The following is an 18,996-nucleotide window of genomic DNA, read 5'->3' on the forward strand; positions in this document are numbered from 1 at the left end:
TTCTGATTGCCTTAAAACAGCCTGCTTTCTTACAAATTTCTAAAAATTACTTATAGATATTATTCCTTAGGAATTGAGGCACAAGATTATTATAATCTTTTGTTTTAAATCTAATTTATCTCTTTTCGGTAGTGAATGTCCCTTCCTCGCCAGTGAAAGTCAAAATCGACTCAGTATCAGTGTGTATAATCAAATCAAGGTGACAAACAAGAGCTTCTCTCTGAGTCTGAACATCAATAATGAACATCAATAATAAATGAAGGCTCTTCACAATAAAGGTATGTCTTAAGAGATCTTCATATAATTCACCAGCTGTCTGCATAATCTCCTCATTGCCGTCTTCATTTCTTGATTCTTGAATGTGTAAATGATAGGATTCAGGAAAGGAGTGAGAACTGCATCAAAGATGGCCAGAAACTTATCCAAGTGTGTAGAGGGAAATGGCCAGGTATAGAAAAATATCAAAGGGCCATAAAACAGAACTACTACAGTGATGTGAGCTGAGAGTGTGGACAGAGCCTTGGATGAACCAGCTGAATAGTGTTTCTGAACGGTGAGAATGATGACAATATAGGAGATGATCAGTATGAAGAAGGAGCCAACAGAGATGAACCCACTGTTGGCTGTGATCATGAACTCTAGTCGATAGGTGTCTGTGCAAGCAAGTTTGATGAATCGAGGAAGGTCACAGTAAAAGCTGTCCAACACATTAGAACCACAGAAAGTTAAGTTTACCACAAAAGCCAATTGAACCATGGAGTGGATAAGGCCAGTCATCCAGGCAACCACTAAAAGGAAAATGCACATTTTGGGGCTCATGATGGTTAGATAGTGGAGTGGCTTACATATGGCAACATACCTGTCAAATGCCATGGATATGAGCAGCACCATCTCTACACCACCAATGACATGGATGAAGAACATTTGCGTGATGCAGCCACTAAAGGAGATCAATTTACACTTCCTGAAAAGGTCATAAATCATCTTGGGAGAAGTGACAGAAGAAACTCCCAGGTCAATGAAGGAGAGGTTGGCCAAAAGAAAGTACATGGGGGAGTGCAAGTGAGGGTCAGAAGTCACAGTGAGCATAATGAGGGAGTTTCCCATCATGCTTGCCACGTAAAATGTGGAGGAGAACACAAAGAGGAGAAGTTGGATCTCCCAGGAGTTAGTGAGTCCAAGTAACACAAATTCAGACACCACAGAGCAATTTGCTCCATCCATTAGTTCTGTCAGTACTGCTACCTGACAATGTAAGTTATGAAAATTATGTTAATAAATTAGGAGTGAGGTCAAAATTATGAAAGCCTATTTCTACTTTAACATCAAAACTCTCTTAATATGCTCATAGCCTTGAAGGTGATCACAGAGAAATTGATGACTGTCATCCGGATCTATTCTCTACCACCAAGTTTTCTCGGCATTTAGTATCCTGTGCTTCCTCATAGGGTTGATGCCATGATAATATTCAAGAGATCCAAAATAGTCAACATGCATAACAGGAGTTCAATTCCAAACCTTTGATTTTGAGTTAAAACTGATATCTGGCCCCAATGAGATAGAGCTAATCACTATTGCAATACCTTCCAAGCCTACAAATCTTCATCCAGCAGGTAGATTATTTTTCTCTTCTCTCTCAGTCTTCACCTCTGGGAACATACTAATGTTCAATATTAATTAAATATTTACCACCTCTATGAAGTCTTGCTTTATTATTACTAGCATTTATTTTAGTATCCCTTGCATTATAGATAACTGACTACAGTTCTAACTCACCAAGGAGACTGTAAGCTTCTTCAAGGTAGGGATTATGACTTATTCATATTTGGACTTCCTGAAGCGTGAAAAAGTGATCCACAGAGAGATGCAGGTCCATGAACTGTCTGTAACCATTTGTATAATATTAAATCAGAAATTGAGAGTAAGTGTTTAGAAACTTCTCTAGCGATTTGACATTACAGTGACATGCAAGTTTCTGATTTTGTTCTTTACAAATGTGTTAGTCCATAAAACATTGGAAATTAAAGAAAAAGGCTTATCCTTTAACAAAAGTAATTTGAGAAAGACTGTCTTAGAATACCTAGCACATGATCTGAAAAGCTTAAAATATGAAATGTATCATAACGTAGTGGAAACCATTTTATACAAATGTCTATATAAGGACCCATCACATTACCCTGTAATTCTTTACTCTTATTTAGAGAAACAGCATAGCTTAGTAAGAAGAAATGGGTTTTGTATTTAGATTACTGTGACTCATAGTGACAGGTTGATCTTGGCAAGTTACTTAAACTCCTTGAGCCTCAGTTAATTTACTTATGAAATTTTAATTAGTAAAATAATGTATCTTAATTGTATGGCTATATTAAATTTTCAGTAAATGTTAAGTTTACTTCTCTTTATTTCACTTGCCCATAACAGCACTCAATATGTGCGACATATTGAGTGAATGAATAAGAAAATAAAATACTGTTAATGAACAAAAAGCATCAAACATTCATATTAGAAATATATTTGAGTAAAGAATTATGAGTAATATAATATTCACATTTTCTTAGTGATAGAAATTAAATTATCTTGTATAAGTTCAATTGGTTTGCTCTCAAAGAACACTATATTTCTTAGTATGTAACACAAGCGTATTTTATTTGTTTAATTTTTCCTTCCCGATTAGGCTGCAAGCCCCATACAGTTATGGAGCACATCTGTGTTGTTCAATCCAGTGTGTCACAATTTTAGAATTACTCTACATACATAACAGGGACAAGTAAATATTTGCTGATAGGGTGAATAAAATGTGTTTTCTTGAGTCAGAGACTGACAATGGAAGCAAGGAAGGAAAGGTCAAGAGTCAGGGGAATTCAGGAAAGGGAAAAATTTGTCTGAAGGATAACTAAGAGTAGGAATAGGGCTAAAAAGAGATCTTCAATCTAGTCAAGGAGACTGAAATCATTAAGCTCAACTTTGGGACCTATGATAAATTCAAAATCGCTAATTTAGGAAACTCTCTAGTCATTATAGATCAGGAAATAAATATCCAAATGTGTTAAATAACTTAACCAAAATCATAAATTTTCTTAGTGTTAACGCTTTTACTAGAACTGAAGCCCACTGATTCCGAGATCAGTCCTCTCTCCAGTTCTCTGTTTCCTTCCACTTATCTTTGACATCTTGAGGATACAACCTGAGCAAAAACATGAGATAGAGTGATTATAGAAATTGTTGGGGGAAAGACGAGCCCCTCTTACAGCTGATGACTGCCATTTATTGACATACCGGCAGCTGCTGTCTTGGCCTCCATGATTAATCATCACTGACAACTATTTATCAACTAATTAATGTACCTCAGTGCCCTGAGAAACTTGGAAGTTTGCTAAAATATTTGTTCCTATTCTAATTGTTTGAGTAAATACTTTTAGTTGGAACAGATTTATTTTGGAAGGACTCATGTTATAAAATGCCACTGTGATCTGTTGCGCTCAACCTTTCTTTCTCCAGTAGGGACTGAGACCCCTGAAGAGGGCCAGCATGAGATAACCACTGAGAAACCTCTATTATGTTGTCTGTATTCAAGTTCTACCCCTTCATGAAATCACTCTTGACTCTGCCAACCTGAGTGGTTTTCTGTATCTAGTGTTTGATTTTAACTCCCCAAGTGTATTATAAGGCTATTCTATCTATTGTATTTCTTTATAAGCTCCACAGTGCCTAGAAGAAAGCTAGAGGACATAATAGGTCCTCAGTAGAAAGCTTGAGTGCCCCATTTGGGTTAAAGTATGTTGAGGCTGATCTTCAATCTCAGCGTGGATGCAGGGACTCTAGACTCCACCTGGGACTTCATGATAAAGATAGACTATGTATGATTGCACCATTCTTTGAACTTTTCTCTATTTTAACTCTTATAACACCTTATAACAATTACTCGTATTGTTTTTATAGAAGAATAATGGGATAATGAAATGAGTATAGGGTTCAGTATCTGAAAAACCATATTTCACACTTTATCACTTAACAATTTAGTGATCTCGGGTAACATACATTTCACGTCTGACACCTTTCATATCTGTAAAATGGATAAAATTAATGTCTTGCAGAACTGAGAATGTGAGATAATATATGTCACCAAATCCAGTTAGTTCCTCTTCTTTAGCACCTTTGGTAGTGGAAATAACCTGTAAGTCCACAATGAGGTTGTATATAAGTAAATTATAATATAACAATGAAATGAGTTACTTGAGAAGTAAACTGAAAATTCATACTCTGTGTTTTGAAGCCAGACCTCCCAGTTTGATCTCAGGTCTGACATTGCTGTATGTCTGTCTTGGGGAAGTTTTGTAACCTCTATGAGCCTCAGTTCCCTTGTTGGCAGAATAAAATCATGAAAGACAACAAGCACCATGGGTTTGTTGTGATTAAGTGAGGTGGTGAATCTTGATGGCATGGCTACTCTGCAGGATAATTCATCCTCATCATTCATCTTATGTCAGAAACTGCCCCAAGAAGGATGGAGCCTGAAGGGTGTCCCATTGACTTCACCACCACCATCAAACAGGGCCTAGCAAATGGTCCTGGTTTAAGAAAATCTGCAATGTAAAGTTCTGATCTTGCAAACCAGATCCATAAACAGATGGTGTCACAATAAGGAAGATCTACCAAAAGGCAAAATTCCTATGCTCCAGATTTGTATTTGTCATCATGGAAAAATCTCAAAAATATAATGTTGAAGGGAAAACACCAAATTATAAAATAATACATGTAAAGTGATATAATTTTTGTAAATTCCAAACACAATAAATAATGAATATTATCAAACATAATTATTAAAATAATTAAGTTACTAATTTAAGTATAATAAAATAATTATTAAATATAAATAATAATATAAATATAAATACATATGTACATACTAGAATTATAAAAGCTTGAACCAGAAAGATATCCAATAACTTGAGAATAGTGATTTTCTCTGGCAAGGGAAAGAGGAATCTGAGATGATGAGTGATTTCAATTGTATTAATAGTGATTTACTACCAAAAAAAATCTGATAAAAAATAACAAATGTCCATTATTATATCTTGAACTTAAACACATACTGCCAGTCATACAGTTTTGGGTACATTTTAAATGTTTGAAATATGTCACAATTTCTTTTTTAATGTCATGCATCTGCCATGTATCCACTCCTTCCTCTTCTCACTTCCCCTACTTTCATCAGTTTTCACTAGATCCACTACAAAGCCTCATCAAGATCCTCTTCATCAAGTGTCTTCACTGTTCCATAAAGTTCATTCACTCTCAAAACAGTCGCAATCCTTGTGTTAATGGTTTTATGAGTCTTTTTTTGCCCCCAGATGAAAAATAACCTGCTAAAAGAGCATTCAAAGCCCATTGGAGTCTGGTTCTTTCCATCTTCCTGTTTCCTACTTCATTTCTTGGACCCCATGATCCAGCTACATCTGTTTATTATCTGACAATGACACACACTACATATGGCTCCATGCATTTAAATATACTGGCTCTTCTTCACCAACTCACCTTCCACAATCTCTATCCACTGCTCTTTCTCTCTGGAAGAGAAGTACAATACACATCTCAAAGTAAACACATGCTATAATGTTTGACTCCCTTCCCAACCACCTCTTCACATTCTAAGCAGATTCATATTCTCCTCATTTTTGTTCCTATTCATAGCACATTATTCATGTCCCAAAGCATCATTTATCACATAATATTACATTATAGTTAGTTTTATATGCAAATACATTGAGGGGAGGAATTGTGTTTAACATTTTTTGTAACTTCAACTGCTAACACATACTTAGAAAAATGAAGGAGGGAGGGAGACATTCAAAATGCTGCCTCTATCAAAAGTTGGCTAAAGATTTCAATAATCTGGAAATTATGATCTAGACATAAATAATAAAGGTAGCCTTCAACATGAAAAAATCAGATTTGCAATTGAAATAGTAATAGATACAGTAGATTATGTATTTATAATATCAAAGTTCAAAAAAGAAGGAAGAAGATATAAATGGATGATTAAAAAACATGAAATATGCAGGATTATATACCTAGGGAAGATGCATACTAAGACTGAGAAGAGTTCTGAAGACACAGAAAAAATGGAAAAGAGGAGATTATAAAAGTGAAGAAAAATTAAAGAAAAAGAAATAAACTACATCAGAATGAAGACTAAAACAGCAGAGGAGATAAGGAAGTATGTGCTTAATAACAATAAAGATAGACAAGGCCCACTCTAAATTAAGTCAAAGGTAGTTTATGAGGTATGATTTGCATTACTTTCTGGATCACTTAATCATTTATAGATGAGGGGAATATTGGCAGATGAGGTTCCAAATAATAGAATTATCAGGGTGAAAGGGACCCACAGACCTCTCCTAGGGTTGAAAATCTAAATCAGCATTCATATACATTTCCTTTTCCATCTAAAAATAGTGAGAGATTAAAACCACTCTAGCTAAAATGTCCTGCATTTTATCGTTCAAATTGTCAGAAAATTCTTCTTCATAACTAAGTAAAATCTGCCCCCCAATTTAAGAACATTTCTTTGCTTTTTATAACTGCATATAATATAAATAATTTTCAGTGCCCCTTTCAGTTAACTTTATTTGTGCATAAACTCAACAAATTGTCATCCCTTAGCTTTCTTTTTCCAAGACTCAAAGACTCAATCCCTTTTGTATTTCCTCTTAGAATCTCTTTCTCATTTACCTTGCCCCTCCAAAAAAAAAAAAAAAAAAATCACGTTTGTTAACTTTCTTTAAACCCTTCTGAATTCTACTTATAGTTTAGAGACAACATTAAAGCAAAACATTCTAAATGTCTAAAGCACGTAAGAAAGCAGGAGAACTAATTTGATCTCCTGGTAGTTTTCATTTTGTTTGTAAATTTTCCACATTGTATTTTAGGATGAGATTTACATTGAAAATAATTTACTCAGCTTTGGGTCTTTGAGTGTCTCTTCTACTCAGGTATCTATAAGACTCTTTCCATCTAAATTTGCATACTAAATTTTCTTCCCTTTTCACAGAAGATAATCAGTTTATACTTCATCTCATTTGAAAAGCTAATGGAGAGGACAACAGCCCTTTTGTCTTAGTTTCATGTTTCATGATTTTTTCTTACCTGTTGATCAAATTGCAGAAGATGAGAATGACTCATATAACCATCACTGGTAACAAAGTGCTGCATCTCAAACATTATAAAGCCACTGAATTCTCCTAATATCTTTCATATAACTCTAACAGGGTGTGATTCTAGTTAAAAGTCAGGGTCAGTTACCCTTCTACAACATGTCAATACTCTTTTTCACAATTATTCTCCACTACTAGTCAATTTGTCTGACATTAGAACTACTCTCCTTATTGTTAAGTTTATTCTTGTTCTTTCATTTTACTTCTATAAAGAAAAGAGCATCTTCACAGAGTCGTAGATTTTCCTGTATTCTTTAACACAAAGTGCCATAAAATCTTGCCATATGTGGAAATGAAGCTTATTAACAGTTCTAGACAACTGTGAGCAAGTGAGACAACAAACACAGGCATTTAGAAGGAGCTCCTGGGTCAAGGGACTTTACCCCTATGGACCAATTTGGTTTGACCATAACAACCAAAGGTCCTAAAAACTCATAATAAGACACTAGAGTAAAAGAGAAAACAACATATATTTATCAACATGGAAGGATAGACCATACTGTACTCAAGATGTTCTTACGTTGATTTATAACTTTCAAATATTTCAACATATGGATTAAGGACTTCCATTTATACTCTTGCCCTAGTTCCCACAAATGAAGAGGCAAGCCTTTTTCTGTTCGCTGGTTCAGTGACTTGGGATCCCAAAGTGGTCACGGGCTAGTCTCAGCTATGTTCCATTTGCAAACATTCTTTTATGAGGCATTAGGACCTCTGAACCTACTAAACCGAGGTTGACAAGAAGAGGAAGCATAGATTTCCCTAGTAAGTGATGTGGTCCCATAGTTAAAGTGACATTCCCTACCTTGGGTTCACATATTCTTACTACAGGACAGATGGTAACACTAGTTTGAGACATCTACTGCACCAAATAGAAAATATCTTAAACTTGCAAGGTGCTTATCTCCCAGTTGGTACAAAAGCTGAGTAGTCACCAGGCCATCCCATCACTATGTCAGTGAGCTGGTTCTGCGTGATGGAGCAAAATAAGTCTAGTGAATAGTATGAATGTAAGCCCAGGGTCACACTTTATTTCCTATAAAAATGTGTCCAGATGCACCATAACAACAGATAACACAGTAAAGGTATTCTATGAATCAAAAAATGGTAGTGCTGGAAGCAGCACTGTGGATGAGAAAGACAAAGCAGTACACAAAATAAATAAATAGATAGATAGATAATTTACATTATATAAATTTATTCTATATTACCACACTTATTATATATCATAAATGTATGTTTACATATTTATAACATATTCTATATTTTATATAATTATACAATATATTTACAGATTATAATCGATAGTTTATATGTATTCATAATATTTATATTTATATATAAAATATACATTTATCAGATGAACTTATATATATAATATTTATCCTATGAAGTAAAATTAGAGAGATAGAGATAAATATTCCTATGAAAGTAAACATCTCCCCTTTCCATAAAAGAAGAGTTTAACTCTATTCAACCTGGCACAAGATAGGCAGCTAGTCCTTTCAGAGTAGGGAGAGATATGGTACCATACAGGATGCTGAACATTTACTTTTGCATTGGCAGTTTGAGAACCCAGTCATGATGGTAGCCAGATCACCGTTAATGAGAGGAAATTCATGTTGTTGAGTCTATGCGAAGACTTCGATTATGCTGCTATGACCACTGTTTTAGAATCAATTAGGAATGAATTAGGAGATGGTGTCAAGATGGCAGAATAGGTGGACTCTGAATTCACCTCCTCCCACAGACACAACACATTTATAACTACTCAGGGAATAATTACCCCTGAGAGAGAACTGCAAACTGGATAAAAAGGACCCCCACAACAAGGGACAGTCCTGACTGAGATGGAAGAGGTAGAAATTCTTTTCTAGAGAGAAAAAAGCCATCTTCGAGTCATGGTACTTTAGAGCCAGCTGGGAGCAATGTTAAGGTATAAATCCTTCCCTCCAGGAGTGGGGGATGTGAGAGGGTGAGCATTACAAGAATGAGCAGCCTTTGTACTCAGCATAACTGAGACAAGTGTCATAATATCTGGCTTTGCTGGCTATTAAGAACAATGAAGAATATCCCCAGAAAAGCTATCAGACAACGGTAAAATAGCCTGCTCTTAAAGGCCCCATGAACGAATTCACCTTTTTCAAAAAGTAACCTAAAATCATCAGAAAGAAAGGTGCATAGTACTTTGGTGAAAAGAAAGTCAGCTGACAGGCTCTGGGTGTATCTCAGTGACAGACGAGACCTCCCCAGCAACTGGGACATTGGTGGCAGCCGTTATTGTGACCTAGTATAGGTGTGCTGACACAGACACTGGCAGACATCATTGGTGTTCTTACCCTGGCCTGTTAACCCAGGATCTGCCCAACCCACTAGATCAGCAATGTATTCCAGGTCAGCCAGGATAGGCAGCCCAACCTAGGGACTGGCCTCAACCAACATCAGGCCTTCAGGCAACTTGTAGGCTTCCAGAGCCTGGGTGCCTGGAACATCTGCAGTGGGATGTGTGTCTGCCTCTGCAGGACATAGCATGTGTGAGGGGAGGGACTTCATTGATGGAGTGAGTGGGGCCTCTGCAGTGAGTTGACTGGGTCCACCTCAGTGGGATGGGGCAAACGCATGAGGCAGGACTGTGTTGACCTTGTATGGGGCTCTCCTGGCATAAGCCTTGTGAACTGCAGTAGACTTGTGCTTCTCAAACAGCCACATAGGGCATTGGCCCCACCTTCCAAAGCCTGAAACAACTGGGTCCTCCCATGCCTGGGGCCAACCCACTCAGCTGTAATCTAGAGAAAGCTGACAACAGCCTTCCAGGCCAGAGGCCCACAGCAATTGTAAGCCCCTGACACTAGCAACCAGCTACACTGAGGTCCTACACACTTAACAGATAAACTACAACAAGAATGTTCTATTAGACTTTGTGGCCAACTGTGCTGGGGCTCCACATGACCAATAAGTGACAAAAGGGTCCATAGGAGCCACATGCAGCTGAGCATTACAAGAAGCTGGCAAGGGGGATATCCTAGCCTCACTGAGCACCTGTAGCAAGAGCACTCTGCCACAACAGAAGGACACACATAGTCCACATAGGGAACATTCCTGGAACATTTGGGATTGGTGATGAGAGGGAAACACATTGCTGGGCCTCATAAGGCATCTCTTACATAAGGCCACTTCTCCAAGATCAAGAGATGTAGCTGACATACGTAATACATAGATATAAGCATGGAGAAAGAGACAATATTAGGAGATAAAGGAATATGTTCCAAGTAAAGGAACAAGACAAAATGCCAGAAAAAGAACTAAACATAACAGAGATAAACAATTTACCTGACAAAGAGTACAAACTAAAAGTCATATGGATGCTCACTGATCTTGGGAGAAGAATGGATGAATTTGGTGAGAACATCAACAAAGAATTGGAAAATATAAAAAGGAACCAACAAGAAATGAAGAATACAATACTGGAAATGAAAAATTCACTAGAGGGACTCAATAGCAGAGTAGCTGATAGAGAAGTTGGATGAAAGACTAGAGGAAACAAACCAAGCTGAAGAGATAAAAGAAAAAAGAATTCAAAAGAATGAGAACTGTCAAAGGGACCTCTGAGACAACGTCAAGCACACTAACATCCATATCATAAGTGTCCCAGAAGGAGGAAAGAGAGATAAAAGGTCAGAGAATCTATTTGAAGAAATAATAGCTGAAATATTTCCTAACCTAAAGAAGGAAACAGATATCCAGGTACAGGAAGCATAGAGAGCACCAAACAATTTAAATTCAATAGGCCCACATGAAGACACATTATAATTAAAATTTCAAGAATTAAAGATAAAGAGAGGATCCTAAAATCCGTAAGAGAAAGGCAATAAGGTACACACAAAGGAAACCACATAGGGCTATCAGCCGACTTCTCAGCAGAAACCTTACAGGCTAGAAGGGAATGGCACAATACATTTAAAAGGTTGAATGGACAAAACCTACAGTCAAGAATACTCTACCTAACAAGGTTATCATTCAGAATGGAAGGAGAGAAAAAAGAGTATTACAGAGAAGAAAATTTAAGGAGTTTATCACCAAAACATCAGCCTTATCAGAAATGCTAAAGGGATTTATTTAATTGGAAAAGAGAAGACAAAAAATAAGAATAAGAAAATTATCAAAAAAAGAAAAAGCAGTAAAATCATTGGTAAAGGCAAATATACAGTAAAGGCAGGAGATCAACCACCTATGAAGATAATATGAAGGTCAAAAGACCAAAGTGCTAAAATTATCAATTGCCAAGATAAGAGGGTAATGGATACACATGCACTAACAAAGACGTTAGATATGATATAAAAACCATAAAATGTGGGAGGAGGGGAGTGAAAGAGCAGAGCTTTTAGCAAGAGGTCAAACTTAAGAGACCATTAACTTAACATAGATTGCAATATACATAGGTTATTATACATTAACCTCATGGTAGTCACAAACCAGAAACCTATAATAAATATGCAAAAAATTGAGAAAGGAGCCCAAGCATAATACTAAGGAAAACCATCAAAGCACAAGGGAAGAGACCCAGAGAAGAAGAAAGGAACAGAGAAGTACTAGAACATCAAAGAACAGGTAACAAAATAGCAATAAATATATGTTTATCAATAGCTACTTTAAATGTCAAAGGACTAAATGTTTCAATAAAAAGGCATAGGGTGGCCAATTAGATAAAAAAAAGAAAGACCCATATATATGCTACATACAACAGACACACATAAGACCTAAAGACACTACAAACTGAAAGTGAAGGGCTAGAAAAAGATACTCCATGCAATTGGCAATGAAAAAGAACCTGGAGTAGGAATATTTATATCACAAAAAATAGACTTTAAAACAAAAATTGTAACAAGAGACAAAGAAGGCCCCTACATAATGATAAAAGGAAGAATCCAATAAGAAGATCTAACACTTTTAAATATCTGTGCACCCAACATAGAAGCACCTAAATATATAAAGCAGTTATTAACAAACATAAAAGGAGTAATAGATAGCAACACAAAAATAGTCAGGACTAACACTCCACTTACACTAATGGATACATCACCCAAACAGAAGATCATTAAGGAAACATTGGCCTTAAATGATACATTAGACCACACGAATTTAGTAGATGTATATAGAACATACCATCCCGAAACTGCAGAACACACATTCTTTTCAAATTCACATGGCACATTCTCCAGGATATGTCACATATTAGACCATAAAAAAGTCTCAATAAACTTAGGAAGATTGAAATAATACCAGGTATCTTTTCTGAACACAATGGTATGAAACTAGAAATCAACTACAGGATGAAAATTGGAAAACCAAAAATATGTAGAGATGCTACTGAACAACAATTGGGTCAATAAGAAATCAAAGGAGAAATTAAAAAAAATGCTTGGAGACAAATGAAAATATGACACGCCAAAATTTATGGTATATAACAAAAGCAGTTCTAAGAAGGAAGTTTATAGCAATACAGGCCTACCTCAACAAACAAGGAAAATCCCAACTAAACAATCTAACAGTTCACCTAAAGGAACCGGAAAGGGAAGAACAAACAAAGCCCAAAATCAACAGAAGGAAGGAAAAGGTAAAAACCAGAGCAGAAATAAATGAAATAGAGACTAAAAAAATAATAGAAAAAATCAATGAAACTGAGTGGGTTCTTTGAAAAGATAAACAAAACTTGAAAAACCTTAGCTAGACTCAGCACAAAGAAAAGAGAGAATAAATAAATAAAATCAGAAATGGAGTAGGAGAAATTACAATGGACAGTTCAGAAATACAAAAGATTACAAGATAATACTACAAAAAGCTATACACCAACAAATAGGATAATCTGGAAAAAAATGGGTAAATTCTTAGAATAATAAAACCTTCCAAAACTGACTCAAGAAGACATAGAGAATTTGAAGAGACTGATCATCAGTAAGGAAATAAAAATAGCAGTCAAAAACAGCCCCCACCTACCAAAACGTCCAGGACCAGACAGCTTCCTTGGTGAATTCTTCCAAACATTCAAAGAAGACTTAATATCTATCCTTCTCAGACTCTTCCAAAAAATTGGAACTTTAGGAAAGTTTCCTAAATTCTTCTACAAAGCCAATGTTACCGTGATACCAAAACCAGACAAAGACAACACAAAAAAGAAAATTGCGGGCTGATATCATTGATGAACAGTGAAGCAAAAATCCTCAACAAAATGCTAGCAAATTGAATACAACAATATGTTAAAAAGATTACATACTATGCACAAGTGGGATTTATTCCAGGGATGCAGGTGCAGTTCAACATCTGCAAACTGATCAACATGATACATCAAATTAACAAAATGAAGAATAAAAATCACATAATCTTCTCAATAGATGCAGAGAAAGCATTTGACAAAATACATTTATGATAAAAGTTCTGAATAAAATAGTTATAGAAGGAAAGTACTTCAACATAATAAAGACCATATATGACAAATCCACAGCTAATATCATTCTACATGGAGAAAATCTGAAAGCTATCCTTCTAAGAACAGGAACAAGACAAGGATGCCCACTGCCACCACTCTTATTTAACATAGTATTGGAAGTCCTAGCCAGAGCAATATGGCTAGAAATCTGGTAAGAAAAGGAAATAAAAGGGATCCAAATTGGAAAGGAAGAAGTGATCCTGTCATTATTTTCAGATAGCATGATCTTGTATAGGGAAAACCCTAAAGAATCCACCAAAAAACTTTTAGAAATAATAAATAAATACAGTAAATTTTCAGGATAAAAATTAACATACAAAAATCAGCTGCATTTCTACACACTAACAATGAAGTAGCAGAAAGACAAATTAGGAATAGGATCCCATTTACAATTTCAACAAAAAGAATAAAATACATAGGAATAAACTTAACCAAAGAGGTGAAAGACCTGTACACTGAAAGCTATAAAATATTGTTAAAAGAAATAGAGGAAGACACAAAGAGATGGAAATATTTTACATGCTTTTGGAATGGAATAATTAAAATAGTTAAAATGTTCATTTTTCCTAAAGCCACCTACAGATTCAATGCAATCCCTATCAAAGTTCCAGTGACATTTACACAGAAATAGAACAAAATTTCCTAAAATTTATATGGAATGACAAAAGACCCTGAATATCCAAAGGAATGCTGAGAAAAATGAGCTAAGCTGGAGGTATCACACTCCTTAATTTCAAAATATACTACAAAGCTATAGTTATCAAACAGCATGGTCCTGGCATGAAAACAGACACGCAGATCAATGGAACAGGATTGAGAGCCCAGAAATAAACCCACACATCCGTGGATAGCTAATTTTGACAAGGGAGCAAAGAACTTACAACAGAGAAAGGAAAGCCCTTTCAATGATGATGTTGGGAAAATTGGACAGCCACTTGCAAAAGAATAAAAGTAGACCATTATCTTACACATTACACAATAATTAACTCAAAATGGATTAAACTCTTGAATGTCAGACCTGAAGCCATGAAACTTCTAGAGGAAAATACAGGCAGTACACTCTTCAACATCGGTCTTAGCAGCATACTTTCAAGTACCATGTCTGATTTGGCAAGGGAAACAATAGAAAAAATGCAATATTGTATGTGACACCATAGCAAGATATAGGGAAGTAAACGTCTTCTATGAATCAACAAATGGCAGTGCTGGCAGTGGCACTGTGGATGAGGAAGACAAAGCAGTACCCAAAATAAATAAATAGATATATAGATGGATATATAAATTATATTATATATGTTCCATGTTATTACATATATCATGTAACTATTGTAAATGTATATATTTATAGTATACTTATATATTTACATATAATTCATATATAACATATTTACATATTTATAATTGGTAATTTATAATATGATATATTTATCTGCAAAATATACAATTATAAAATATATTTATATACAATAGTTATCCTATAAACTGAGATTAGAAATAGAGATAAAGATCCCTATGAAGATAAACATCTCCTCATTCCATAAAAGAAAGATTTAACTCTATTCGACCTGCCACAAGGTAGACAACTAGTCCTCTCAATGTAGGATGAGATATGGTACTATACATATTGCTGACCAATTAATTTTGAGTTGGCAACTTGGGCACTCAGCAGTGATGATAGTCAGATGAGCCTTAATGAGGGGAAATTCGTGTTGCTCATTTTATGCAGAGGCATCAACTATGTTTCTATAGGTACTTTTAGTGCCAATTAAGAAGTTCCAGAATAGCTAGGGAAAGAGGATGACCGACATCCACACAGGCAGGTCATCTTTTCCAGTACAGTGAATAATCTCTTAGGTATTTACATGGATATGAATACAGTTATTCTCTGTACTTTTCTGAGAAATCCAATTACATAACTCTCCCCAGAATTGCATGCCAATAATTTTATAACCTTATTCTTTCTTAGGCCCTAAACAAGCAAGCAACCATTAGGCCTGCCCACCAATTAGTAAGATTTGCACCACAACTCGTCCTTCTTTCCAAGGGAAGTGTATAACTAAAGGTATTCCCTAAGGTTCTTCTCATTAAAAGGGTTTTCCTTCACCACTATCCTTCAAGAAAATCTTTGAATATAATTTAATGTAATGGCCATTTGCTGATAGCTGAAGTCAGAATAACATACATAACTCTTCATAAAGCAGGTTGTGTTTTATCCTCCACCATTAATTATGCATAGACAATTTCCAATGTCCAAGGAGAGAAATGTAGTGAAAGAGTAGAAGACCACGGGAGTCTGAGCCTCCTGCTCATTTAGGCTACTTTTGCCTTCCAGACTGTCTACAGAGCCTTTTCTTTCATCAGCCACAGTTCCAAACTGACAGCCTTATGAATTACTCAATAAACAGACCAAAGCAACACACTCAAGTATGGTATATATTGTTTCCAAAATACAAAGATATTCACCAAGGACTTGTCCTCTTTCTCTGGTGGATATTTCAAGGTACAGAAACTTTAGAAGAGCTACCCTGGAATGTTCTAAACCACTTGGAGATATCACTGATTTGGAAGATCTCTGAAATGTTCATGGATTCATCTCATCTTCCTGCACACATGCATCTTACTACTTATAGCTCATTTAGTCTAATTTGCATGATGTCATTAGGGTAATGGAAAAGCATAATATTCTGTATGATACCAAAACTGTCAAGTACCCTCTCTGATGTTAATATGAAGAGGATCAGGAAAATTATATCAAAATTTGGGTTCCCAGAGAAGCAGATCTTCTGATGAAGATCAGTACATAAAAGCTTGTTAGGGAATGCTGTCTGGATCAATTCTATTTGGAGGCATGGAATTTAGAAGGATGTGGAAGAAGAAGTTGGATGACTGTACAGTTACAACAAGGCCTCAGCCAACCTTACAGGGAGCTCTGAACTTGGAACGAAGTTCCAGAACTGTCTAGTGGACTGATAACCAATCACTGGATGCAAACCAGCATGGAAATGAGTATGGCCTTGGTTATTTCATCTTTCTTTAGCAAGGGGCATTCCCAAAAGGGCATATTGAAGAGAAATGTCAGAGAAAACCTCCCAACAGCTGAAGAATTGTGTCATGAATAAATCTTTCTGTCCTGAAGAGGGGGATCTAGGTGACAGACATAGCATATGTGACAACGACCCTTAAGCTACTTTCATCTCCTTGATTCATTTCAGTTCTAGAAGCAGCTTATTGAGGACTGTGTGGAACCTCTTATCCTGTGGGCATCTCATAAGAGTACAGTTAATGGGATGAATTACAGCACCTGCTCCTAAACTGGGTAGTGATACTATAACTGCTACTCATATGTCTCCTCCACTATTTAGTCTAGATTACTTAGTTGACAACTCTGCAGGCCCAGTTGGGGCAGCTGGTAAGGTGGTCTAGGCCCTCATCATGAGCACTCCAATTCCCTGTTTACTATGTTCTTCTTAAGCCATGGCAGTTGCATTTGTCCATGTACTATCAAAATTGGATAAAGGTGTTCTCAAAGTCACCCATGTGGATTAACTGTCGCCAAACTGTATCCTCACTACTCTCACTGTGTAACAGCAGGCCTATTTCTCCATAATGATCAACTACTCCTGCTAGGATGATGATTCCTCCTCTTCTCTGTTTGTTTTTGTTGCAAGAAGTATGAATTTTCTGGGTACTAACCATAGACCAAAATTTGATGAAACTCTTGTTTGTCTCTGGTGGAAACGTTTCCTCATGTTGTTGAAACTAGGACTTTTAAACTTATAGTGCCCAGGGTTTTAGAGATGGGAAGCTCAAATTCCCCAGCTGTACCTTGGATCCTGGATCCATGTATGCTACCTAATGGGGTATAGCATCAAGCAATACATGCTTTACATATATATCTCAAAATGTTATCTCCAAGTTGGTGCTGCAGCTGCACCTGCAGTAAGTCATTTTGTCACTCTATTAGATCAGCAGCTTCTGGGTGGCACAGTATGTGATAGGGCCAGTAGGTCTACTGGTCATGTGCTAATTCCCATATTTCCTTTCCCATAATGTGGGTCCATGGTATAACGTGATGTTTTGTGGCACCCCATGACTCTATATTAATTGTTCCACAATCCTAAGGAGATGTTTGTGTTATGATTGTCCAATTGGTGGTGTTGGTACAAACTTTGCATGTTTTCTCTTCTTATTACCAATTTTTCTAACACTACAAGGTTTATCACATAGAATGGTTCATGTAGAAGTGCTGTCTGCACAAACCCGCAAAAAACGTGTTTCAGATCTGCACTCTGCTGAAAGCTGACAGGCTTTCATGTCTTCTAGTACATGGGTTAGAGTGGTATTCCTGATATAGTATATGTTTCCTCCAGAAGCAAGAGAAATCCACCAGGCATTGTGCTTCCCTATTGGTGATTAGAGGTATAACATACAATAATTTTTTTCTTCAATAATTACTTTGAAGAGGATGTCCTGGAATGCTGAAGAACATGAACCTTTCACAATTTTATAGAGGAATTATTGACAAGTACAGTTGTATATACTTGAAGTATATAGCATGGTGATTTGATATTGTAGAATGATTACCATGATCAAGAAAATTAACGCATCCATCACCTCACATAATTATATCTTTTGTGTGTGAAGAGACTGCTTAAGATCTACTCTCCGCATCTAAGTATACAGTGACATGTTATTGACTATAGTCACCAAACTGTACATTAGATCCTCTGAACTTCTTCTTCTTATAATGAAAATTTGTACCTTTTGACCTACATTTCCTCATTTTCCCCTCTCCCCAGTTCCCAGCCACCACCATTCTATTCTCTGTTTCTATAAAATTGACTTATTTTCCCTTAGATTTCACATTTAAGTGATACACATAGAGTAGGTGTGTTTTTATATCTGGCTTATTTCGCTGAGCATAATGTACTCCAGGCTCATTCATGTTGTCATAAATGAGAGGATTTCCCTTTTTTTTTTTTGAGGACGATTAGCCCTGAGCTAACATCTGCCACCAATCCTCCTCTTTTTGCTGAAGAAGATTGGCCCTGAACTAACATCTGTCCCCATCTTCCTCTACTTTATATGTGGGGCGCCTGCCACAGCATAGCTTGACAAGCGGTGCATGGGTCTGCAGCAAGGATCCGAACTGGAAGACCCTGGGTGACCAAAGTGGAATGTGAGAACTTAACCCCTGCACCACTGGGCTGGCCCCAGGATTTCCTTTTTGATGACAATACTATTCCGTTGTGTGTGTGTGTGTGTATACACATTATTTTCTTTATCCATTCATCTAGT

At 36.3% G+C, this 18,996-nt stretch overlaps 1 protein-coding gene across 1 annotated transcript; it reads right to left on the minus strand.

Annotated features, from left to right (window-relative positions):
- Positions 1-285: 285 nt before the first annotated feature.
- Positions 286-1,233, minus strand: LOC124235901 (olfactory receptor 4F3/4F16/4F29-like). Its single transcript, XM_046654440.1, has one exon. It carries the CDS (start codon positions 1,222-1,224, stop codon positions 286-288), a length of 939 nt encoding a protein of 312 aa, XP_046510396.1. The 5' UTR covers positions 1,225-1,233.
- Between the last annotated feature and the right edge of the window lie 17,763 nt (positions 1,234-18,996).

This window comes from Equus quagga, chromosome 2 (genome assembly GCF_021613505.1).
Source record: "Equus quagga isolate Etosha38 chromosome 2, UCLA_HA_Equagga_1.0, whole genome shotgun sequence".
Classification (NCBI taxonomy): Eukaryota; Metazoa; Chordata; class Mammalia; order Perissodactyla; family Equidae; genus Equus; species Equus quagga.

Excerpts from the sequence above, each read along its gene's own strand:
- LOC124235901 (XM_046654440.1), bottom strand. The coding sequence starts at position 1,224 with ATGGATGGAGCAAATTGCTCTGTGGTGTCTGAATTTGTGTTACTTGGA.